The sequence below is a fragment of the Leptonotus elevatus genome, chromosome 13 (genome assembly GCF_054856555.1).
Source record: "Leptonotus elevatus isolate MCC_2025b chromosome 13, RoL_Lele_1.0, whole genome shotgun sequence".
In the NCBI taxonomy this organism is placed as follows: Eukaryota; Metazoa; Chordata; class Actinopteri; order Syngnathiformes; family Syngnathidae; genus Leptonotus; species Leptonotus elevatus.
Genome location: NC_141251.1, coordinates 9,725,189 through 9,745,202, shown reverse-complemented (window position 1 = coordinate 9,745,202; position 20,014 = coordinate 9,725,189). Strand labels below are relative to the sequence as shown.

The 20,014-nt window shown below is 41.0% G+C and overlaps 1 protein-coding gene across 5 annotated transcripts; it reads right to left on the bottom strand.

Moving 5' to 3' along the window:
• Positions 1–93: 93 nt before the first annotated feature.
• On the bottom strand, positions 94–19,616 carry LOC147163743 (uncharacterized). 5 transcript variants are annotated; one of them, XM_086093185.1, is made up of 25 exons: positions 19,132–19,616; positions 18,267–18,322; positions 16,092–18,173; positions 13,587–13,709; positions 11,472–13,451; positions 10,823–10,956; positions 10,452–10,619; positions 10,178–10,357; positions 9,185–9,776; positions 8,787–8,936; positions 8,352–8,569; positions 7,504–7,579; positions 7,110–7,400; positions 6,751–6,987; positions 6,499–6,651; positions 5,326–5,504; positions 4,389–4,581; positions 4,187–4,306; positions 3,994–4,113; positions 3,320–3,340; positions 3,157–3,218; positions 2,874–3,066; positions 2,553–2,681; positions 2,247–2,382; positions 94–377 (listed from the first exon to the last, which is right to left on the bottom strand). In XM_086093185.1, the coding sequence occupies exons 1-25, from the start codon at positions 19,134–19,136 to the stop codon at positions 236–238; spliced, it is 7,740 nt and encodes a 2,579-aa protein (XP_085949311.1). In that variant the 5' UTR covers positions 19,137–19,616; the 3' UTR covers positions 94–235. The 5 variants fall into 5 exon arrangements, 4 of the variants coding, with proteins under 4 accessions (XP_085949311.1, XP_085949312.1, XP_085949314.1 ...); XM_086093186.1 differs by having other exon boundaries at positions 2,247–2,379; XM_086093188.1 differs by lacking the exon at positions 11,472–13,451.
• Positions 19,617–20,014: the final 398 nt, after the last annotated feature.

Genomic DNA, 20,014 nt, shown 5'->3' with positions numbered 1-20,014 from the left:
TGTTTGCCGGAGCAAAAATCAAAACATTCACGTCAAACTCAATGGAAAAAAATGACAAACGCAGCCTTTAAAAGTCACTCAGGTTTACTTGTTCACAATATAAATAAGTCATTCATCTTCATTAAAAAAAAACCACACAAAAAAAAAAACATCTACTTCCAAAAGTGCTTTTGGTATGTTTTGCATGTCTGAGTGCTTATGTATTTCCTGTATCTCCCAAACGTGAAACAAAATGCTATCTGATGCGTTGCCGGGGAGTGACGTTGTCTATGATCCGGGGACTGCAGTGGGTCATGTAGTGCAGAGTCGGGTCAGAGTAGTTGAAGGGCGACGGATTGTTTTGTTCCTGTAAGTTGTCTGCTAACAATTGAGGCAGACTGAAAGAAAATAAAGTCATAAAGCAGGTTTAACTTTCTCATAGTACAATAATCCTGTCTTGGGGCTGAAGAGTTTCAATAATTTGGAGGAATGCGTGCACTACATCACATTTATGGGAGAAAAGCTAACATCTTCAACTTGCTGTATGTGAGTCATTACTTTCTAAAAACGGTTAGTCCCGATAACTAGCGTTATTATACCTTAATTATGGCCAAGAGGGACATCTCAAATGTCTTTCGGTGTTTAGTGTGAAATAAAATTTATATATGGCAGGCAATAATCCCAAGCAATTTATGGATATGTTTGGATAAGGCCTTGTTCCATATTCAGCAACTCATGAATATTAATGCGGAATCCATCCTAGATAGTTAAAGAATAGAAATGCAACATTCTGTTTTTTGTCTTTTGACAAGATGCGATTCGAGAACATTGGCGGATGTTCTCACAGCACAAACATGTAAAGATGATGTCATCCAACCCACCTCACCATAACCATATCATGATTCTCTCTAATCTTGCATTGTAATCCCACAATACTCGAGCCATCCCCCAACATTATATCCATAGGGTCTAGTTTACAGATAACAGAGAAAACAGGCCAGTCATCGTGGGGATTATGTGTCTCTAACACCTGGCCCAGATGCCACACATCTGTATAATAGACATGCTATAACTAAGGACACGGTATGAAGCACAAAGTCACATCATACTCAACTCTCTATATTATATTATATTTAGGTGGGTTAGGTGATTACATTTTTTAATTGTAATTAATCGCACGACTTCTATAGTTAACTCACGATTAATCACAGATTTTATAAGTGTTCTAAATGTACAATAAAAAAAAATCATACTCTTTTTAACATCAAAGTGCAATTTTTTTTTTTAAACTAATATAAATATGGCTGCATCTCTTAGTCATTGATACAGTAATTTTATAATCATTCATAAAATTGATTTGAAATTAAAAAGATGTACTGTACCGTGAAAAACGAGTGTTATATTGAATTGTGTTGAGGTCCTTTTTCTGCCACTAGATGGCATAATTGCATTTGTAAGACATTAGTGACAGCGCAGTGCATTTTTCTTTTCCTATTTAGAGCTATCTAATCTTTAACATGAAATAACTTGTGAAATTCTGCACATTTTTTAAATTGTAAAATACAACTTAACCCCATGTCTCCACAAATATATACATTGTTATTAAATGTATTACTGCTCAATTTTGACGTGGATGTATCTGCTGCGTTGCGACTGGAATTTCCCCGGTGGATTTCCAAGTAAGGGGCGGTCATTAATCGCGCGTTAAGAAAGTTAGTGCCGTTAAAGGAACTTAATAACTGTTATATTATATTATATTATATTATATTATATTATATTATATTATATTATATTATATTATATTATATTATATTATATTATATTATATTATAGATAAAAGCGTTATAAAGTGCACTCTATCAAATCTTCTTATTATTATTATTATTATGTGATTTTTTGTAAATAACTTTTTTAAATGTACACCTACTTATGCCCCCCCCCCCCCCCGCCTGTATTATTATTGCTCAATAGCGACGACGGTGTGCTGCCTCTTGCAGCCTGGATAAGCTCCAGCTCGCCTCTTACCCTGCGCAGAATAAGTAGTACAAAACAGCTTTTAACATTATTTTAGTTGACTTTAAATCATTCACATGAAAATAGCGCCCCGGCTCGTTATAGTAGGATGCCAGCCAGACTTCCGAATGAAAAGTGATCCTGGGGTAAAAAAGGACTTCTGCAGCATTACACGGCACACAACTTGCACAGACCTCCAACGTAATTTGTGGGTTTAATCAGTAGTTGTTTTATATCGAGCTTGGATGACTTACTCTCCAGTCACAGTCTTCTTGCAGCAGCAGCAGAAACAGGCCAGTGCAGCCAGAAGGAGCAGCAGGGGGATGCCAATGCCCAGAACCAGGCCCATTATAAGATCTATGTTTTTGTCGTTCACGTTGTCTCTATCTGCTAAATATGAAATACAATCGAGTTCTTCAACAAAAGTGAAAACAACTTGACGTGTCTGTTCTCAATTTTGTTTCAATGCGTATTTAATTGTAAATGCCATTATATAGTACGAGAACTCATTCGCTTCATTGTCATTCACGGCCCAATGTGCACATTGCACAGATACTCACTTAATACGCAGGATTGTGTTTCATCCACATCAGTTGTGCCATTGCACACACACCTGTAGCCTCCGTACGTGTTGATGCAGAGGGCGGGGCGCACACACGCCGCCTCCTTGGCCTTACACTCATCCAGATCTGTGGGCGGGTATGCATTGAGCAAGTTGGAGAGACAATTCAACAATACGTATCCGGTTATTTGTGGTGAGAGGCAGTTTATCACATTGAGAAGTAGTACAGTGTGTCTGGTTACAAATGGATTTTTCATATTTGTTTGATGATATCGTTGGCGTTTATTTTAAATATGCTGAATCCCTAAAAGTATTTTACCATCAACTTCTATGGTTCCGATGTCATAGTGGCTGCTGACTCTGGCCAGGTAGTCTCTGATGTACCAGTGAGGCGTGTCACTGGACACATTGATGCGATACTCAACCGGACGTGGACTGGAACTCTGCCCTGGATTCTTCTTACTGGCGTTATAGAATTTGTTCTGGAAGCCTAGGGAAAGAATGCTTACCAGCTGAAAACAAATATAAACATTTGCATGTTAATTGAACTACAATGGTCATTGTAACTTGTTACTAGCCAATCCCAATTACCGCCAACCCACCTGCTCAAGTCCGTCAGCTCTGTTCCTCCTCCAATCCACTGACACATTGAACACATTATCCCCTGTTGACACATTGAACACATCCACACCTGTGTGATGACCTCTTAAGACCATATATGGACATGTTTGTTTCCTATTACAACTCATCTGTATAAATAATTACCTGGAGGATTGGCAGAGTCACCTGTGGAGTTGAAGATAACCAATTAATTATTATTGTTGTTGTCGCAGGAAACAAAGCTAGAAATATTGGGAGCACAATATTATGAATTTAATTAGCAGCAAATCAGGGATCAAATTGCCACATTTGCATGTTGTGAATAATTATGTGCTCATAAGCAATTCTCAGACTCAATCAATACTGATCCTTCCTTCCTTCCTTTCTTTCTTTCTTTCTTTCTTTCTTTCTTTCTTTCTTTCTTTCTTTCTTTCTTTCTTTCTTTCTTCCTTCCTTCCTTCTTTGCTCCCTCTCTCACCTCCCAAATTCCCTTCCTTTCCTTTCTTTCCTTCCTTCCTTCCTTGCTTCCTTCCTTCCTCCCTCCCTTCCTTCCTTCCTTCCTTCCTTGCTTCCTCCCTCCCTTCCTTCCTTCCTTCCTTCCTTGCTTCCTTCCTTGCTTCCTCCCTCCCTTCCTTCCTTCCAAAAACAGATTTTCTTCAGACATCATACATCAATTAATTAGCATTGCTTGTGTTAAATGTCAACAGTATATCAGTAGGGTGAGAGGATATATTTGGAACATTAAAAAAGGGATTAAAATAACAACTCTAAAAAATACATTTATAAGACGACAGTATTGTGAGAATCACGGTAATATATTGTTTTGTATGATGACATACCGCATCCGTCAGAGTCCTCAGCATTCTTGTATCTGCAGAAGCAGGCGACCGATCCTGGTTCGTTCTTACACTCAAACTTGGCATTGGGGCACGTTGACATCTCAGCACACTCGTCAATATCTTCAATACATACACAGACAATGGATTAGTTTTCGTTTAAGGCGTGATTATTTCTCTCCAAGGTGTCCCATACCTGTACAATTGAAGCCATTTCCGAAAAAGCCAGGTTTACATGTGCAGGTGTAGTTGTGTTTTGTGCTGGTGCAAGTCGCATCTTCGTGGCAAGGGAAGGTGAAAGGAGGCATGCACATGTCTGCGAAAGCATGCCATGAAACAAGATGGATGAGGGGAAGTGCTTGTTAGAAAGTAAAGAGAAGCATTTATTTGTGACTGACCATGCTCAAAGCACTTGTATCCCTGCTTTCCATTGGACACAGTACTGTTAGGGCACTGTCCACAGTTGAAGTTGCCGCTCTGTAAATCCGATTGGCAACGTAGTCCTCGGAAACATGGCTTACCTTTACATGGGTCTGCAATAGTTCCACAAAACCTCCCACTAAATCCTTTTGGGCATAGGCACCCTAACACCTGGGATATACCAGAAAAAGTACATATTAAGAACTGGTTGATAGAAGTTTATAATAGACATAGAGACAGGGCACTAGGTTTTCCTAGATCGTTGGTCAGCAACCTTTCCTGTCAAAAGAGCTATTTTAGGCCAAATAAATAACAAAATAAATCTGGAAATCAAAAAGTCTGGATAAGCAAAACATTTGAAGATTGTGATGAAGGAAACAGTGTGTTCGTGTTTAATGTACTGAGGGCCCAAGAGATAATTACAGCTGCACCGCAACACAAAAATACACAGCATCCAATACTTTGTTTTACTATTTTCTTCTACCTTTCAGTTTTGGGATTTTTTGGGGTAATTTTCTATACTTCGTTTTTTAATACATTTTTAGACTGTTCTGTAAAATTTCTGAAATTTTTGGCAATTTTATTGACATATCATGGTTATTTTCTGGCTCTCTACTGCCTTTTTTTGGACATTTTATGGCTATTTGTTGACATTTTTTTTCAGGTTTTTTTGTTAGCAAATTTTTGACATTTTTGGCAATTTTCTGGATATTTCATGGTAATTTTTCTGATTTCTTATTTTGTTCCCCCCACCCCTTTTTTCTTCTTTTGACATTTTATAATTACTTTTTAAACGTTTATTTTGTGTGCCCTTTTTTTTAAAAACACATTTTCTGCCTTTCTTTAGTTTTTGGACATTTTAGGTTACTTTTTGAACATTTTCCTTTCTTCTCTTAGCTTCTCTCAAACGTTTACCTGGAACTTTCCGTGTAGGTGGTTTTCAATGATGCTGTCAGACACACAGGTCCCTCCATTAAGGCAGTTGCAGACACGCAGAATGGGGGTAAACAAGGAGCTGGAGAGCTTGTCTGTGACCTTAATAGTAAGCTTGATGGGTTTGATGCTCAGGGGCATCCAGGTTAAGAAACCATCACCTGGATTGGAGAAAGAAGACCTTAATTTATATACTAACTGCTACAATGAATAAGGCGTGTAGGTGACAAAGAGCCTCTGACTCAACAACTACTCCGCTTAAAGGCTGAATGCATTTGGTAAGGCCATTTGATACAAATTTTCTCACAGATTCAAAGTGCTGAGTTAGTCAGTATAGGGCTCAGAAGTGAGTTGTAAACATACATCCACACAAGTCAATAATGTTTTACTTAGGGGTGTCAAAATGTGTGTGTTAATTGAGTTGAGTTTTAGTTGAGTTAATTAAAAAATGCCCTAATTTTTTTAAAATGTGCGATTAATGACTTACTTGCAAAGCATGTACTGGGGAAATTCCAATAATTTATTTTAAATTTATTAATAATGCATATATTTGTGAAGACTGGGGTCAAGTTATAGTTTGCAATTTAAAAAATGTGCAGAATTTCACGCTAAAGATTAGATAGCTCTTAATATGAAAAGAACAATGCACTGAACTGTCACCAAAGTCTTACAAAATGCAATTATGCCATCTAGTGGCAGAAAAATGACCTCAACACAAATCAATATGACACTCGTTTTTTACAGTACAGTACATATTTTTAATTTTAACTTAATTTTATGAATAATTATGAAATTACTGTATCAATGACTAAAAGATGAAGCCATATTTCTATTAGTTCAAAAAAAAATCCCACTTTTATGTTAACAAGAGTACGAAAACTTTTATTGTACATTTTATTGTACATTTAGAACAGATATAAAATTTGTGATTAATCGTGATTTAACCATTGAAGTCATGCGATTAATTACATTTTTAAAAAATTGTCGCCTGACACCCCTAGTTTTACTACTTCAATGTGTTTGTCCTTAGAAAACAAACTGTCATCAACCCAGCCACCAGCTGTAACTTGATCCGCAACCATCTTACGGCCAGTTTGGGTTATCCCTCATCAAGGGTATGAAACATGTGTACGTGTGTGTATTTGTGTGTCTCACCACTGCCAATGGAGGCCTGTGGGGGTCTTGGGAAGAGTATTGAATAAATGATAGGATCCCCATTAGGATCCTGGGCAATAATCTGTATGTTGACAGTAGAGTTGACCTGAGCATGGATTAGTGTAGGTTCTGTCACTATGGGTGGTGTATTACCTACCACAACAGACAGACACAGCCCATCAAATATAGTCAAAGGTACACCTCACGAGGTACAATACAATTCTCCAGATATAATATTAACGGATGTCTTGCCATATGTTTGCGCCAAATGTTGGTATTGTTTCTCTGCATTCAGGGTTTGAAGCCCCAGCTCTGAAGCGCCGGATGCGAGACCGTCATGGACACACTGCATGCTGCCTTGGCAGGTTCTCCTCAGATCCTCCACCACATCAGGACTGAAACCCGCCAGCAATTGGTCGAGTGAGACTGCTTGAAACGGATCCCGCGGAGGGGGAGATAACAGCAGGCTCTCTGGTTGTGGGACTGCCCCTACACACACAGTTTGTACCATGATTAGTATGTGCAGTTTGAAATACAAAAATGGCAACCCGATATGAACCGTTTGCTCCGAGGACAAGTAAATCATATAAATGCGTCCTCAATTCACTCACAGGACAACCCAAAAAGATGCAGCCTGTCTTCTGAGGGCGGGTTATGGTCTACTGAGGACAGCAGCCGGCCATCAGACATGAGGAAGTCATCTGAGCGGTTAGTACTCCAGAGGCCCATGAGACCTAATGTTCGGTTGTAAAAGGTCTGGGGAACTTCCACCATGGCGGCCAGCTGCTTGTGGCCTTCCACACGCCACACCAGGACATGCAGACCACCAGCGTACAAAGCTGCACAGCGAGCCACGGAAATACAGCGCACGGCAAAGTCTCTCTCGCCCATGTGCAATACACCTGGGAAACATGATTGATCGCACAAAAAAAGGTTCTCAGTTTCAATTTGGTACAGCATATTATAGTGTTTAATGAGGTGTCTTGTGTGTTCAGTAGCTGTTACCAACAGTGACAAAAATCTCTGCATTATCTACGAACAACTGCAGTCCTTCGCCTTTCTCTGCACATCTCCATTCAATCTGTAAGAACCAAACAAACATGACACGTTTTTTGCTCTCAAACTATTTTTCTTAGTCATCATATTGTTATTTTGAGAAAGTAACTTAAATTTATCAGGATTATTTTTTAACCCTATAAGGCCAAATGTACCATATTAAATACAAGAGCCCTCTATTTCATGAGTATCATATTTCCCCTTCCCTATTTAAACCCTGACGTATACGATCTGACACATGCATTGCACGGATAATCCATTAGAGGGCAGGATCACCCAGCTGATGGCTTTTCCAGCGATCCTGCAAGATCACCCCAACTGAGAAAGGAAAGACACCTATACTTATTAATAGCTGGATTCTTTCTGATTTTTAGAAATACTAACATGTTTGATATGTCTGTTTATTATGATAATTTTTGAGTTATAAATGTACAAATTTAAAGCATTGCGACCGGATGTATCAAATTTGACACAAACCAAAAGTCATATGTGGAAGATGATTTTCAATTTTTTTTTTATTTGTTCAAACTCATCAATAAATACTCTATTTACAAATAATCTGAATTGTCTCTCATATATTTCATGGTTCAGGCTTTATAGGGTTAATTATTTTCTTTGCATACTATACTATAAGTGACCCTGTCAAATGCAGATCAATAGTATTGAAAATCTTATAACAAAAATCTTCATAAGAAAGAAGAAACTCAAAAGTTCTTCCACTAAACTCATGAATACACAGTCTGACAGTCACACTCACTTTTGGTGTCATTTTTCCACACACATACAAGGACGCTGACCTTGCCGATGCCCTGGTGGAAAGCAGCCATGCGTACCACCGCTGGGAAGTTAATGCTCCCTTTTTTGAGTGTGTGCAGTCTCTCAGTCTGTCCTTGCAGGGTGAAGATATTAGATCCAGTGTTGGAAGACAGCCGCACGATCACAAACTCTCCTAACTCCTTAAAGGAGTACTTTGTGCCATCAAAGGTGATGAAATGAAGGCTGCCATACACTAATGCTGTGTTGGGAAAATACAGAAGATTATTTAAAGATATTTCAATTTAATATTTCAATTTTTATTATAACAAAGCTCTATATAGGTGTGATGTGGCTGCTGATTCAGTTGCTTGTGCATGAATATTATTCATAAAAATAACATTTTCTTAAGATGCCGCGTGAGGCGTTGACAGTTTTCTTTTTTTATTGTTTTACTTACAACGACGAGAGGCCCTTACCGACACCCCGTGTTGCCCTGTTTGCTAGTTTGGAACCATCCAGACTGGCCCAACTATAGCCTTTGCAGCGGTCAATTGGCCGCTTTTTCAGGTACAGGTGGCAAAGAGGAGACCTAATGCAACACCACTGGAAAGGCAGGAGATCTTCATCTGGAGAGATTAAAAAAATACAAGGTGCCAAAAAATTACGTGTTAGAATTATGAGAGAGCCCGGTGTCATCATATACAGTAGCGAAATGTTATATAATGTGCCTATTTACATAATTACATTTGATGCTCAATTTTGGTTTGGGAGCTAATCAATGCATTCTTATATGAAAATAAAATTAAAATAAATACATAAAAACTATAAAAATCTAGCACTGAATGTAGTCATTGGCTAAAATGTAATGATTTACCAATATGTTTCTGGATACTTTGTCCTGAGAAGTAGCGCTCGTTGTAACCTGCCAGCAGAGGCCCCTGGAGATCATATACACATCTTTTTCCTGACCCATACTTGTTGGCCAAAACTGACCGGAAAGTTTGGCCCTCATCACCACCCCACCTCTGACCTCTCAAAGTCTTCAACTGTGATCCTTGGTCAGTATTATCTTGCAAAAATGACAAATCTTCCAGAGCTTGTGTGCGTGTACAGTGACACGAGGGTAAGCCACCGGTCCAGTCAGCAGGATCAGGCTCCTTCATTGCCCATGTCTGACACATCAGTCCTGGGTTCGCCTCAGGCTCGTTAGGTCCACTTAAATCATACACAATATGACCCATCTTCCCCGAGGACCCTTTCACTTGTTGTGGCCTGTATCTTCCCTCTGGGCCAAATGTTTCTTCTGGGGGAGTAGTGGGCTCCTCGTGGGTGCTTTTCCCATCCGTATAGCCGATAAGGGCATCGTGATGTACTCTCTGGCCCGGACCCCATTTCATCTCCCCATATTGCAGGAGGGCAAAGGACTGTACTCCATCCGTGGTAAGAATACACTGGAAAGTGTTTGTCTGTAATGAACACACAGGGTGTAAGTTAAGGACACTTTTTCATTGGTTTATAAATTGATCTATGATTAATTTCCCGTTATTAATATTTTCCTAACAAATGTCATATGATTATTATATATTTATGAATAATTTTTATTTTAGTGGTAGAGTTGAATTGACAATATCGATTGTATGTATGGCAACAGAAAATAAGTTGCAGGGCTTTTGTTGAAGCTGCCACAAGGGGGCGCTTAAATTCAATTTATTGAAGCAGACATTAAAAGTGAACGGCTAACTAAAGCTTGTGATATTACTTTTAGTATGCATGCTAGCTATATGTCCACTTTCAAGCAAACCTGAAAAGCTGTCTATTTTCATACAGAAGTTATCTTTATGGTTTGGAGTGTGATTAATCATGTTACCTCTGATTGATTGATCTTCTGGTAAGACACAGCCATGACATGGTCCCAAGTGATTTTGAGTATCCAAGAGGGAGTGAATGCTGGCTTCCCTCTCTGCCCCTCAAATTTTGAAACGTCACTTGCTGTACGATTGAACACGATGTGGGAATACACATCTGTCAAATCAGACTCATGGTATTCCTGAAATGAGAAATGAATGAAAAAGGAGGGGGGAAAAAATGACACGGTCTTTTTCAACCTCTTCCCCGGCTTTCAACTCTGGATGACGTCTAACCTTATAGAACAAACGTCCATCGCCCTGGGTGAGGTCAGCATCATCCCAGAACACAGCCAAAAGAGACACATTCATATCAGTAGGAAACCCAGCTTCTAACGGAGCTGGGAACAGATACTGCTCATTCTCAGCAGCAGACTGAAACTGGACAAGGCCATTATCAGAGAACTATAACAGAAAAGAAAAACATACATCAATCTCAGAAACGGAAACTATACTGACTGTTTAATAAATAGTGAGACATTTCATCATCTTTATTTTTTAACTATACAGTATTCTGAAAGTTGTTTTGCATGATACATGGTTCATATGAAGTAGCCTTATACTTCTTCAGATCAGCAAACTGAGACATACTCTGTGAGCAAACTTACATAAATTCTGTCATATAATTTCCCCATGAATGGGAAACCAATTGGTGGTTTGATGTATGGAGAATTTCCATCTTGCGTGTCCATGCGAATTCTTCTATCGCCAACTTCTGCTCCAAATAGGTACAGGTTGCTCTCTGTTGGGGCAGTTGAAAGTGTTGATCAGTGCAACATACTTGACTTAACTTTATATTAGGCCAAGCTTTTGAAATAAAATCAGAACCTGTCCTACCTGAAACCTCATCACTAACAGTTCATATCAACATGTACTGAATATATTGCAGGCCAGGAGAAAATGCTTCATTTGCCCTGAATACCATGTAATACTTTTCACTGAGATTAAAACATAAGTGCAAATGACACAGTAGCTTACATATTGTATTGTTTCTTGCATTGCATGCATTGAATTCATCCCCCTCTTCTCGTGAAAATGGACAAACACTCAAAAGGGGGGTAATGTGAGCACTAAGAAATAAAAAAATAATCTCAAAAGAAACATGCTCAGACATGCACATCAACGCATAATGTTATGTGGACGCATACAGGAGATTAACTCATTCAGTGCCATTGACGGCTATAGACATCAGAAATCCATTTTAACCGGGCTGGCGGTGAATAAATAAGTAAGTAAATAAATAAATGTATAGCTAACCATTTTGAATCATGTTGCAGGCTATATCTTCTGGACAGGAACAGGTGTAAGAACCCGGCAGATTTGTACAAGAAGTCTTCCCGGGACACGTCACGGGTGACACACATTCATCAAAGTCCACACATCCTCCTTCGCCATGTCCACTGTCTTTGGTTGCATTCCAGCCCTGACTGCAGGTACATTTAAAACCTCCTACATGATTGGAGCAGGTGGCAGCAGAGTGACACTGCCCATTGGCCTGTTGGCATTCATCGAGGTCTACGCACAGGGGCCCGATACTCACAAAGCCACGCATGCATAAACAAGCAAATGACCCTGGGGTGTTGTGGCAGCGAGCTACAGGATGGCACGGATTGGTGAATGCCACACACTCGTCCACATCTTCGCACCATGAGCCATTTCCTGCGAAGCCCAAAGGGCAATGGCATGAAAGGGAACCCGGGCTATTCCAGCACCGTGCCACGGAATGGCAAGGTAAATCCTCACATTCATTGGTGTCGACACACGTGCTCCCATCCTCATGGAAACCCAAAGGACAGGTGCAGTTGTATGTTCCTGGAAGATTGGTGCACACCTGATCAAGGCGGCAGGTGGTGTTGTCTTTGCATTCATCTATATCTTCGCAACCCAACAGAAAGGAAGTGAAGCCAGGATCGCACTCGCAAATGAAGGATCCCGCTGTGTTATTACAGAATGAGTGCTCGGGGCACAGGTTAACACTTGGGTGTTGACATTCGTCTATATCCTGACACTTGGTGCCATTGAGAATAAAACCCTCGTTGCAAGGACAACGGTATGAACCAGGTGTGTTGACACATGTCGACTGAAGCGGGCACGCTGTTGAGTTGCGAGAGTCTGAGCATTCATTTACATCCAAACACTTGGTTCCATTACTCCAAAATCCACCAATACATTCACAATAATATGACCCAAGTGTATTAATGCATGTCCCGTTGCTGCAAATGTTCTCAAGATGAGTTGCATTGCACTCATTGATGTCCATGCATATGTTATTGACATAGGAAAATCCAGCATCACATATACATAAGAAGCTGCCATTATTGTTGATGCACGTGCTATATTCAGGGCAGGTGAAGTTGTCCTGGCACTCATTAATATCCTCACAGTTACTACTGCTGTTTTGGTAACCTTCCCAACACTCACAGAAGAAAGATCCCACTGAATTCAGGCAGCTGGAGGAATTAGGGCACTGAATTAAGCCGAGCGAGCATTCATCTACATCCAAACAAATGGAACCATTGCCAGAGAAGCCCGAGTCACAAATACACGTGTAGCCGCCATTGACGTTGCTACAAGTGCTGCTGTGTGGGCAGGTGACGTCCCCCATTGCGCATTCGTCCATGTCCTCACAGTGTGTCCCGTTGTCCAGAAAACCGTCCCAACATTCACAGATAAAGGAGCCATTAGTGTTGAAACAGGAGGAGAAGGTCGGGCATATTGGAACTTGGAATTGGTCACATTCATCCACATCGGAGCATTCAGAGCCATTGCCTTGATAGCCATCTTTGCATTGACAGTAGAAGGAACCCTGATATTGGTGGCACTCGGCGAGGGGATGGCAGATGGAACTGGCGTCCCGGCAGGTGTCTCCGTTCACACATGTCCCCTTGTCATACACCAGGCCAACAATACACAAACAGGCGTAGGAACCAATGGTGTTGCTGCACGTCATACTTGTGCTACAAGTTTTGTTCTTCTGGCATTCGTCAATATCCTCACAATCAAAGCCATCCCCCTGGTATCCATCCTGGCACTGGCAGTTGTAGGCGCCGTATGTGTTGTGGCACAAAGCCTGGGCACTGCAGTTGTGGGAATTCTGCTCGCATTCGTTTACATCTAGGCACTGAAAGCCGTTGCCCTCCATGCCGACAGGGCAGTCACAGGTGAAAGATCCGGGTGTGTTTATGCAGCTGGCAACGTTATGGCATCCTCCATTTTGGACTTGGCATTCATCAAAGTCTATAATTCATCCAAAATGGGACATTGTCAGGGAAGCAGCCCCAAATGGAGATGAAGAAATCTCTCAACAGAGTTACTTTAATGGAGCAAAATATCAGTATTGTGAATATGTACACATGGGGAGTTGATACTTACCAGAGCAATTCTTCCCATCACCGGTGAAGCCACTGAGACAAAAGCAGACGTGACTTCCCACTGTATTGACACACTGTGAAAAGTCACTGCACTCATGTTGTCCTGTTTCACACTCATTTACATCTGACAGAAAAGGGGCAGCAAGAGGGAGAAGGAGAGAATGAAAAGGTTAGTTACATATGAAAACTGTAGGGAAATAAGACAACACAAATGTTATAAAATAAATGTTATGCAAGTCTGGATGTTTAAATCATACTAAATGATTTAGGCCTGCCGAACACCAAGCCAAATCTGACTAAAATGTTGTGAAGTTTGCTGGTTTTGTAACTCAGAAGACGGGAAGCTTTCCTGCTATTTAAAATGTACATCGCAGATTTAAGGGTCATCTGAGATGATGATGACCATTCACAACAACAACAAACATTTTGGGGTATGAAGCGAGCTCCATCCAGTCAGCTGCCAAGACTTACCAATAAAGTAAGTGAATACATACCGCCATGTCAGCTATGTGTTTAGACAAAACCAGGCTTATTAAAAATAATAATAATAAAAAATAAAATAAAAAAATAAAACTGATATCTCTATATTCTGTTTCTTCCTTCAAAATCATATATGGAAGTAACTCAAAAATTTTAGAATTTACAGTCATTTCAATGTTGGCAGGTTGAAAAAACATGTTTAAAATTTTGCCGCATACATCTTTCAAAGGTCCATAGCAACTAGCATCGTAGGAAGAAGATATTATCCCTAAACTTTCAGGAACTGTTGAAAGACCACTGGAAAGTCAATTTCAATAGCAGGCTAGGACATCATTCACCAGCCGGTTCATTTCAAGTTTTATTTGGTTGCTATGTGTATTTATATAAATCATTTGTGAAAGGATGTTGACGATGAGGAGGCAAACGTTATTTTCTGAAATGCGGTGCTGGCTACAAAACGTGTTGGCTAATGATGCACATTGTCTATTAATCACCTATTTTCATACACTTTGACTCCAATTTTAACTTTTGGGCTGCTGGGAAATGAAAACAAAGACCTTAAGGAGGTTTTTTGGAAAAACATCAAAATATAAATTTTAGACCAACTGATCTATTTTTGTCAATAACTCAAAACATAATCTCCATGACATACGCCTGATTTTGTGAAAGCACATTAAAGGTAAGGTCTTTAGTTTTCACTCAGAAATAAACACTTCTTAAACACTGGATGTATACACATGTAATCCTTCTCAATCAACACATCTGGGCTTCTGTTAATGTGTGGTGGTGATTTTGTCATCATCCACCCCACCCCCAGCCTTTATTTTGCCATTTTGTTTTGTTTTGACATGAGATGGGACAATTGTGGGCGGAAAGTCTATGTTTACCCCTCCAGCCAATCACAGAGCGAGGGGTGTCGCTGAAGGCAGGCGCAATGTTGACGAGAAGAGTGGGGGTTGAGCCATGGGAGGAGTCAGTTTTGAATTGGTTGTTTACAAACGCAAACAGACAAAACTAAAGACACCACCTTTAAGTATGTTATGTTTTACAGTAATGAACTATTTTTATGATTTTATGTGGCTAAAAACAAAAGCGTAGAGAGTCTGTCACGAATGTCAATGAATGGGATGATCATTGTTGACAGCCTCTCAAATATCTACACCTCTCCTTTCATTTCTCAACCACACCTTAAATGGTGGGGTCGTGTGTGCGATCTGCTTCATTCTTGACAATCCCGCCATATTGTTTTAGCCTGGCAATAGCCAGATTGATTTGTGCTTCACTCGAGGGAGTTCTCCGCAATATCAGTCTGGGACTGCTCAGTGTTGATTTACTCGGGAAAGGCGGGGCATGCTGTGCAACACTTTGAGCTGATTGAACGAAGCAGAATCGTGCGCCCATCTACTTAACTTTTGTTTCGAACAATCACGGGCAAAGGATGAAAATGTGGTCACCGACATGCGACTCTTGTGAGCAGCTGATATCTTGGCGTTGAGTTTATGTTGTCGGTTTTGCAATGTTGATATGCGGATACAAGAGGCTAACTAATTCAGCAAGAACAGAATTAATTGCAGCGTCCACGCATTTGTTTCTTCCCACGGCTTTGGCACTTCTTGTTTTCATCACAGCTGCATATCCCGCCCCCAAATACAATGTCGCTCTGTGATTGGCCCAAAGCACCAGTGGTCCGTATCGGTGAAAATCAATGGGAGCGGTACAAGGTGGATTCTCGGGACCGCGAGGGCAAGGTTAATATTGTTTGTTCAATAAAAAGAGAATACGGAACACACGGGGTCGCAGTTTTGCCGTCGCAGCGGTTTTGAATTTATGCAAGGGGAAGACCAATCACCTATCTTGCGGGTCTAAAATGTCAATTGTTTTTTGGGGTGATTGTCCATTTCAGTTGTACGCTCACACCATTCGGTATGAGTATTGTTTTGTCCATTGGTTTTGTGTTCTATCTTTAAAAGGGTTGGGAAAAATAAAATAAAACAAGAAATAGAAAATATTTAAAATATTGTCTTACCAGTGCACTGAGTTCCACTGAGAATGTAGCCTTGCTTGCAAACACAGGAATATGAACCAGGTACATTTACACATTCTGTGTCATTTTCAGGACACATTTTTTCCCTTTGGCACTCGTCTATATCAAAGCAAGCCAGCCCATCACCAATGTAACCCATGTCACACACACATTGGTATCCAGCAGGTGAGTGGTGGCACAGGGCATTAATATGGCACCCTGGGTCGCAGAGTGGACTGGGTGGCACACAAGTGTCATTCAGGGCGACAGTACCATTCAAACATGAGCAAACATGTCCTCCTGGGGAGTTGATGCATTTTGAGAAACCTGGACAAATAGTATCCAAGAGGATGCACTCGTCCACATCCTGGCAGGAGAAGCCATCGCCTTTGAAACCCTGTTGACAGGAGCAGAAGAAGTCCCCAATGGAGTTGGAGCAGAGTGCCCGTGGATGGCATGTGTCCACTACAGAGCACTCATCAATGTCATCACACTGTGTGCCATTGACGGCAAAGCCTCGCTTACAAGTGCAGCTGTGGGAGCCGATTGTGTTGAGGCACGTCGCATTTGCGTGGCAAGGATTCTCTTTACACTCGTCAACATCAACACAGTCCATTCTGGCGGCAGGGCGGTAATATCCAGTCTGGCAGGGGCATTCAAACGAACCATCAATGTTCTTGCATTCTTCATTAACGCCGCATGGATTTTCCTCTTTCTCACACTCATTTATATCCTGGCAAAGAGTCTGGTTAACCAAGACAAATCCCTGCTGGCACAGGCACGTGAAAGAGCCGAGGTTGTTCACACATGTGGCCTTATTTCTACAGCCTCCATTATCCACCAAACACTCGTTCACATCGCTGCACTGGATCACACCATCTCCAGAGTAACCCACTTGGCAGGTGCAGTTATAGATACCAGGCAGATTAGTGCAGAGGGCTTTGGAGTGGCATTGAGTAGAAATTGAACATTCATCTACATCCACACATGTGAAGCCGTCTCCTCTGTAACCTGCTGCACACTGGCATGTGAAGGAACCGGGTAAATTAGTGCAGACAGAGTAAGGGCTGCAACGGCCCGCTGCGCATTCGTCCAGGTCACCGCACGCAGAGTTATTAAAGATGAAGCCACTGCCACAGTCACAGAAATATGAGCCATCGGTGTTGACGCAGGTCGTGGTAGGAGGGCAGATGTTTGGCGCCGCACACTCATTGATGTCATCACAAAATCGTCCGTCTCCTTCAAACCCCTCCAAACAGGAGCATTCGTAACTTCCGAGTCTGTTAATGCACACAGAATTGGGATCGCAGTCGTTGTCCTCATTGCATTCGTTGATATCAACACATGTCAGGCCATTTCCGACAAAACCGCTGTTGCAGTTGCATTGGTATGTCCCGATTGTGTTCAAACAGTCTGCATATAGACTACAGATGTTGCTTGCGCATTCATCGATGTCCACACAGCTCTGGCCGTTGCTTCGAAAGCCGTTGTGGCATGTGCAACGATATGTACCAGGCAGATTTTTACAGCCTTTGTAACCAAATAACGACGAGCACACCTGCGGCTTCTCTGAACATTCGTCGATATCGAGACACAGGTAGTTTCCGTTGCCCTTATAGCCAGGATTACACGTGCACACATAAGATCCAGGTTTATTTGTGCATGTCGCATTCCAGTGGCAAATTTTTGGGTTGGTGCATTCATTTTGATCCGTGCACTCGAAGCCGTTTCCCTCAAAACCGACTTGACATCGGCAACGTCGTCCACCCTCAAAGTTGCTGCAAAGTGCGTTGGCGTGACAGCCCCCGTTGTCTTTCTGACACTCGTCAATATCCTGGCAGTTTGTACCATCTCCGATGAATCCGCTGAGACAAAAGCAACTGTAGCTGCCAAGCATATTGTTGCAGCGGGCTTTCGGATGACAACTGTGCAGGCCGCTAAGGCATTCATCAATGTCTGTGCACAGAAGTCCGTCACCCTGGTAGCCTATGCCACACACGCAGGTGAAATTGTTTTGGACTTTTAGACACTCTGCCTTTTGATGGCACTTGATGCCTGCTGCCTCACAATCCCTCAGGTCAGCAACTGGTAGGAAAAAGATCAAGAGAGAAGGTAAAATGATTATTGTGGGAAATATTGTGTTAGTATGACTAGTATGAGGTGATTGAGTTTGTTCACCTGCAGAGGAGTACTTTAGCATTGCCGAGAGGCTGATCAGCCACAAGAGTGAGAACCTGTAAGGGAAAAGAAAAGATTTAGTAATAAATACCTGAAATCATCCATCCAGCCATTTTTGTTCCGCTTATCCGGGGTCGGGTCGCAAGACCTGCTATTCCAAGCAGTCAATCACAGGAGTTATATGAATAACAGTGGTTCTGATTGAGTTACCATCTATTTGACATGGTTCCCTTTAGGGCACGTCAGACAATTGTCTGTGTTGCAGTACTAGGCCATGGTTGGACAATGATAGTACTGTAGCAAACTTCCATTACATAAATGCACTCAACTCAAGATTCACATAGGACTTTACAGCTAAATTAAACATTACACTTTCTTTTTTCCATTTTTTTCACATCAAACAAAAACAAATGATGAGTGTTTATTATATACATTTGACCAACAAGTGTGGAAGGCCATACTCATACTCAAGTTACTGTATACATTTTGAGAGATGATTGCATTTTCAATACATAAAAAAAAGCATTTTTTTCCCATTCTTATCTCTTGGTATCGATTTAGCAAATATGATTACAGCACAGATGTCAGGTGAACATTAACACCATATGTACAGTTTTACAGTCATACTAGCCCATTACTAGGTTACCTGTACTTTATTGTTACTATGTTACTAACCTCTATATGTACCGTGTTCATATATATATATGCAATTTTAACTCAACAAACATTCAATTTTTGGGGGTTTGCTAGTGAAAAGTGGTGGTTGGAAATGCAAGAATTCTGTCCGACACCAGCGATATGTAAAATGAATAGCTTACAATCACGTTAAAATAAGCAGCCGAAATGAGAACTGATTTCCACTCACCCCATTCCCCTTCTCCTTGGGGTCTTGCTCGTGAATTCCCCTCGTTTGGATCACACTCCGTCAACCCGTACTACTCAAAAACTTGACTTTAGTCTTCAAGTGGCTCCTTCCGTTTTTTCTCCTCCTCCTTCTCCTTTGTCTTGATTCATCCATCCCAGGGAATCAGGACAATGCCCTGACATCTTAAACCTCTGGGAAGGGGGAACACCCATATTCCCCTGGTTGTGCGTAAAGCTTTCACACAATACGTGCAACAGTTTTCTCTTGGGCCTTTGTTTGCCCTCTTCATTACAGTTAAGCATGCGGGACATCAACATTTGTATTCACTTGCTCATCACGGGGGACTTGTATGGCCTTTAAATAGACAACTTATTGTTACATTCTACTGTTTGAAGTACTGCTTTTTACCTATTTGATCACGTGATTAAAACATGTCGAGTAAACCTAAGTAAAAGTAAAAGTAGCAGCAAGTGGTTTTGTGCCATGCCAGAACATTGTCTCAGTCCCTTGTCATCTGTTATTTCTTCTGGCCTGTGTGTGTTTTCAAAAATCATGTCCAATTATTTTGTGGGTGGATTCCAATAAATTTGCACAAACATCTACATTTTTTTAAAATTGTGTGCTGTTTAGAACATCACGAGTCAATGATTAGCAATTGAGGTCTGTGACATAATGGGATAGGGCTTATAGATAAATTCAATCGTATGTACAGTACAGTAAAGCCCCCTCCATCACAGGCTCATGTTTTGCAGTCCTGCTATTTCACAGATTTTTTGTTACACTTAGTAACTCTGTTCTAATCTAATTTGATGTGTAATTACACTACTGACCACGAGAATAGGGCACACATATTAATTTGAGATGTAAATGTGGAAGAAGAATA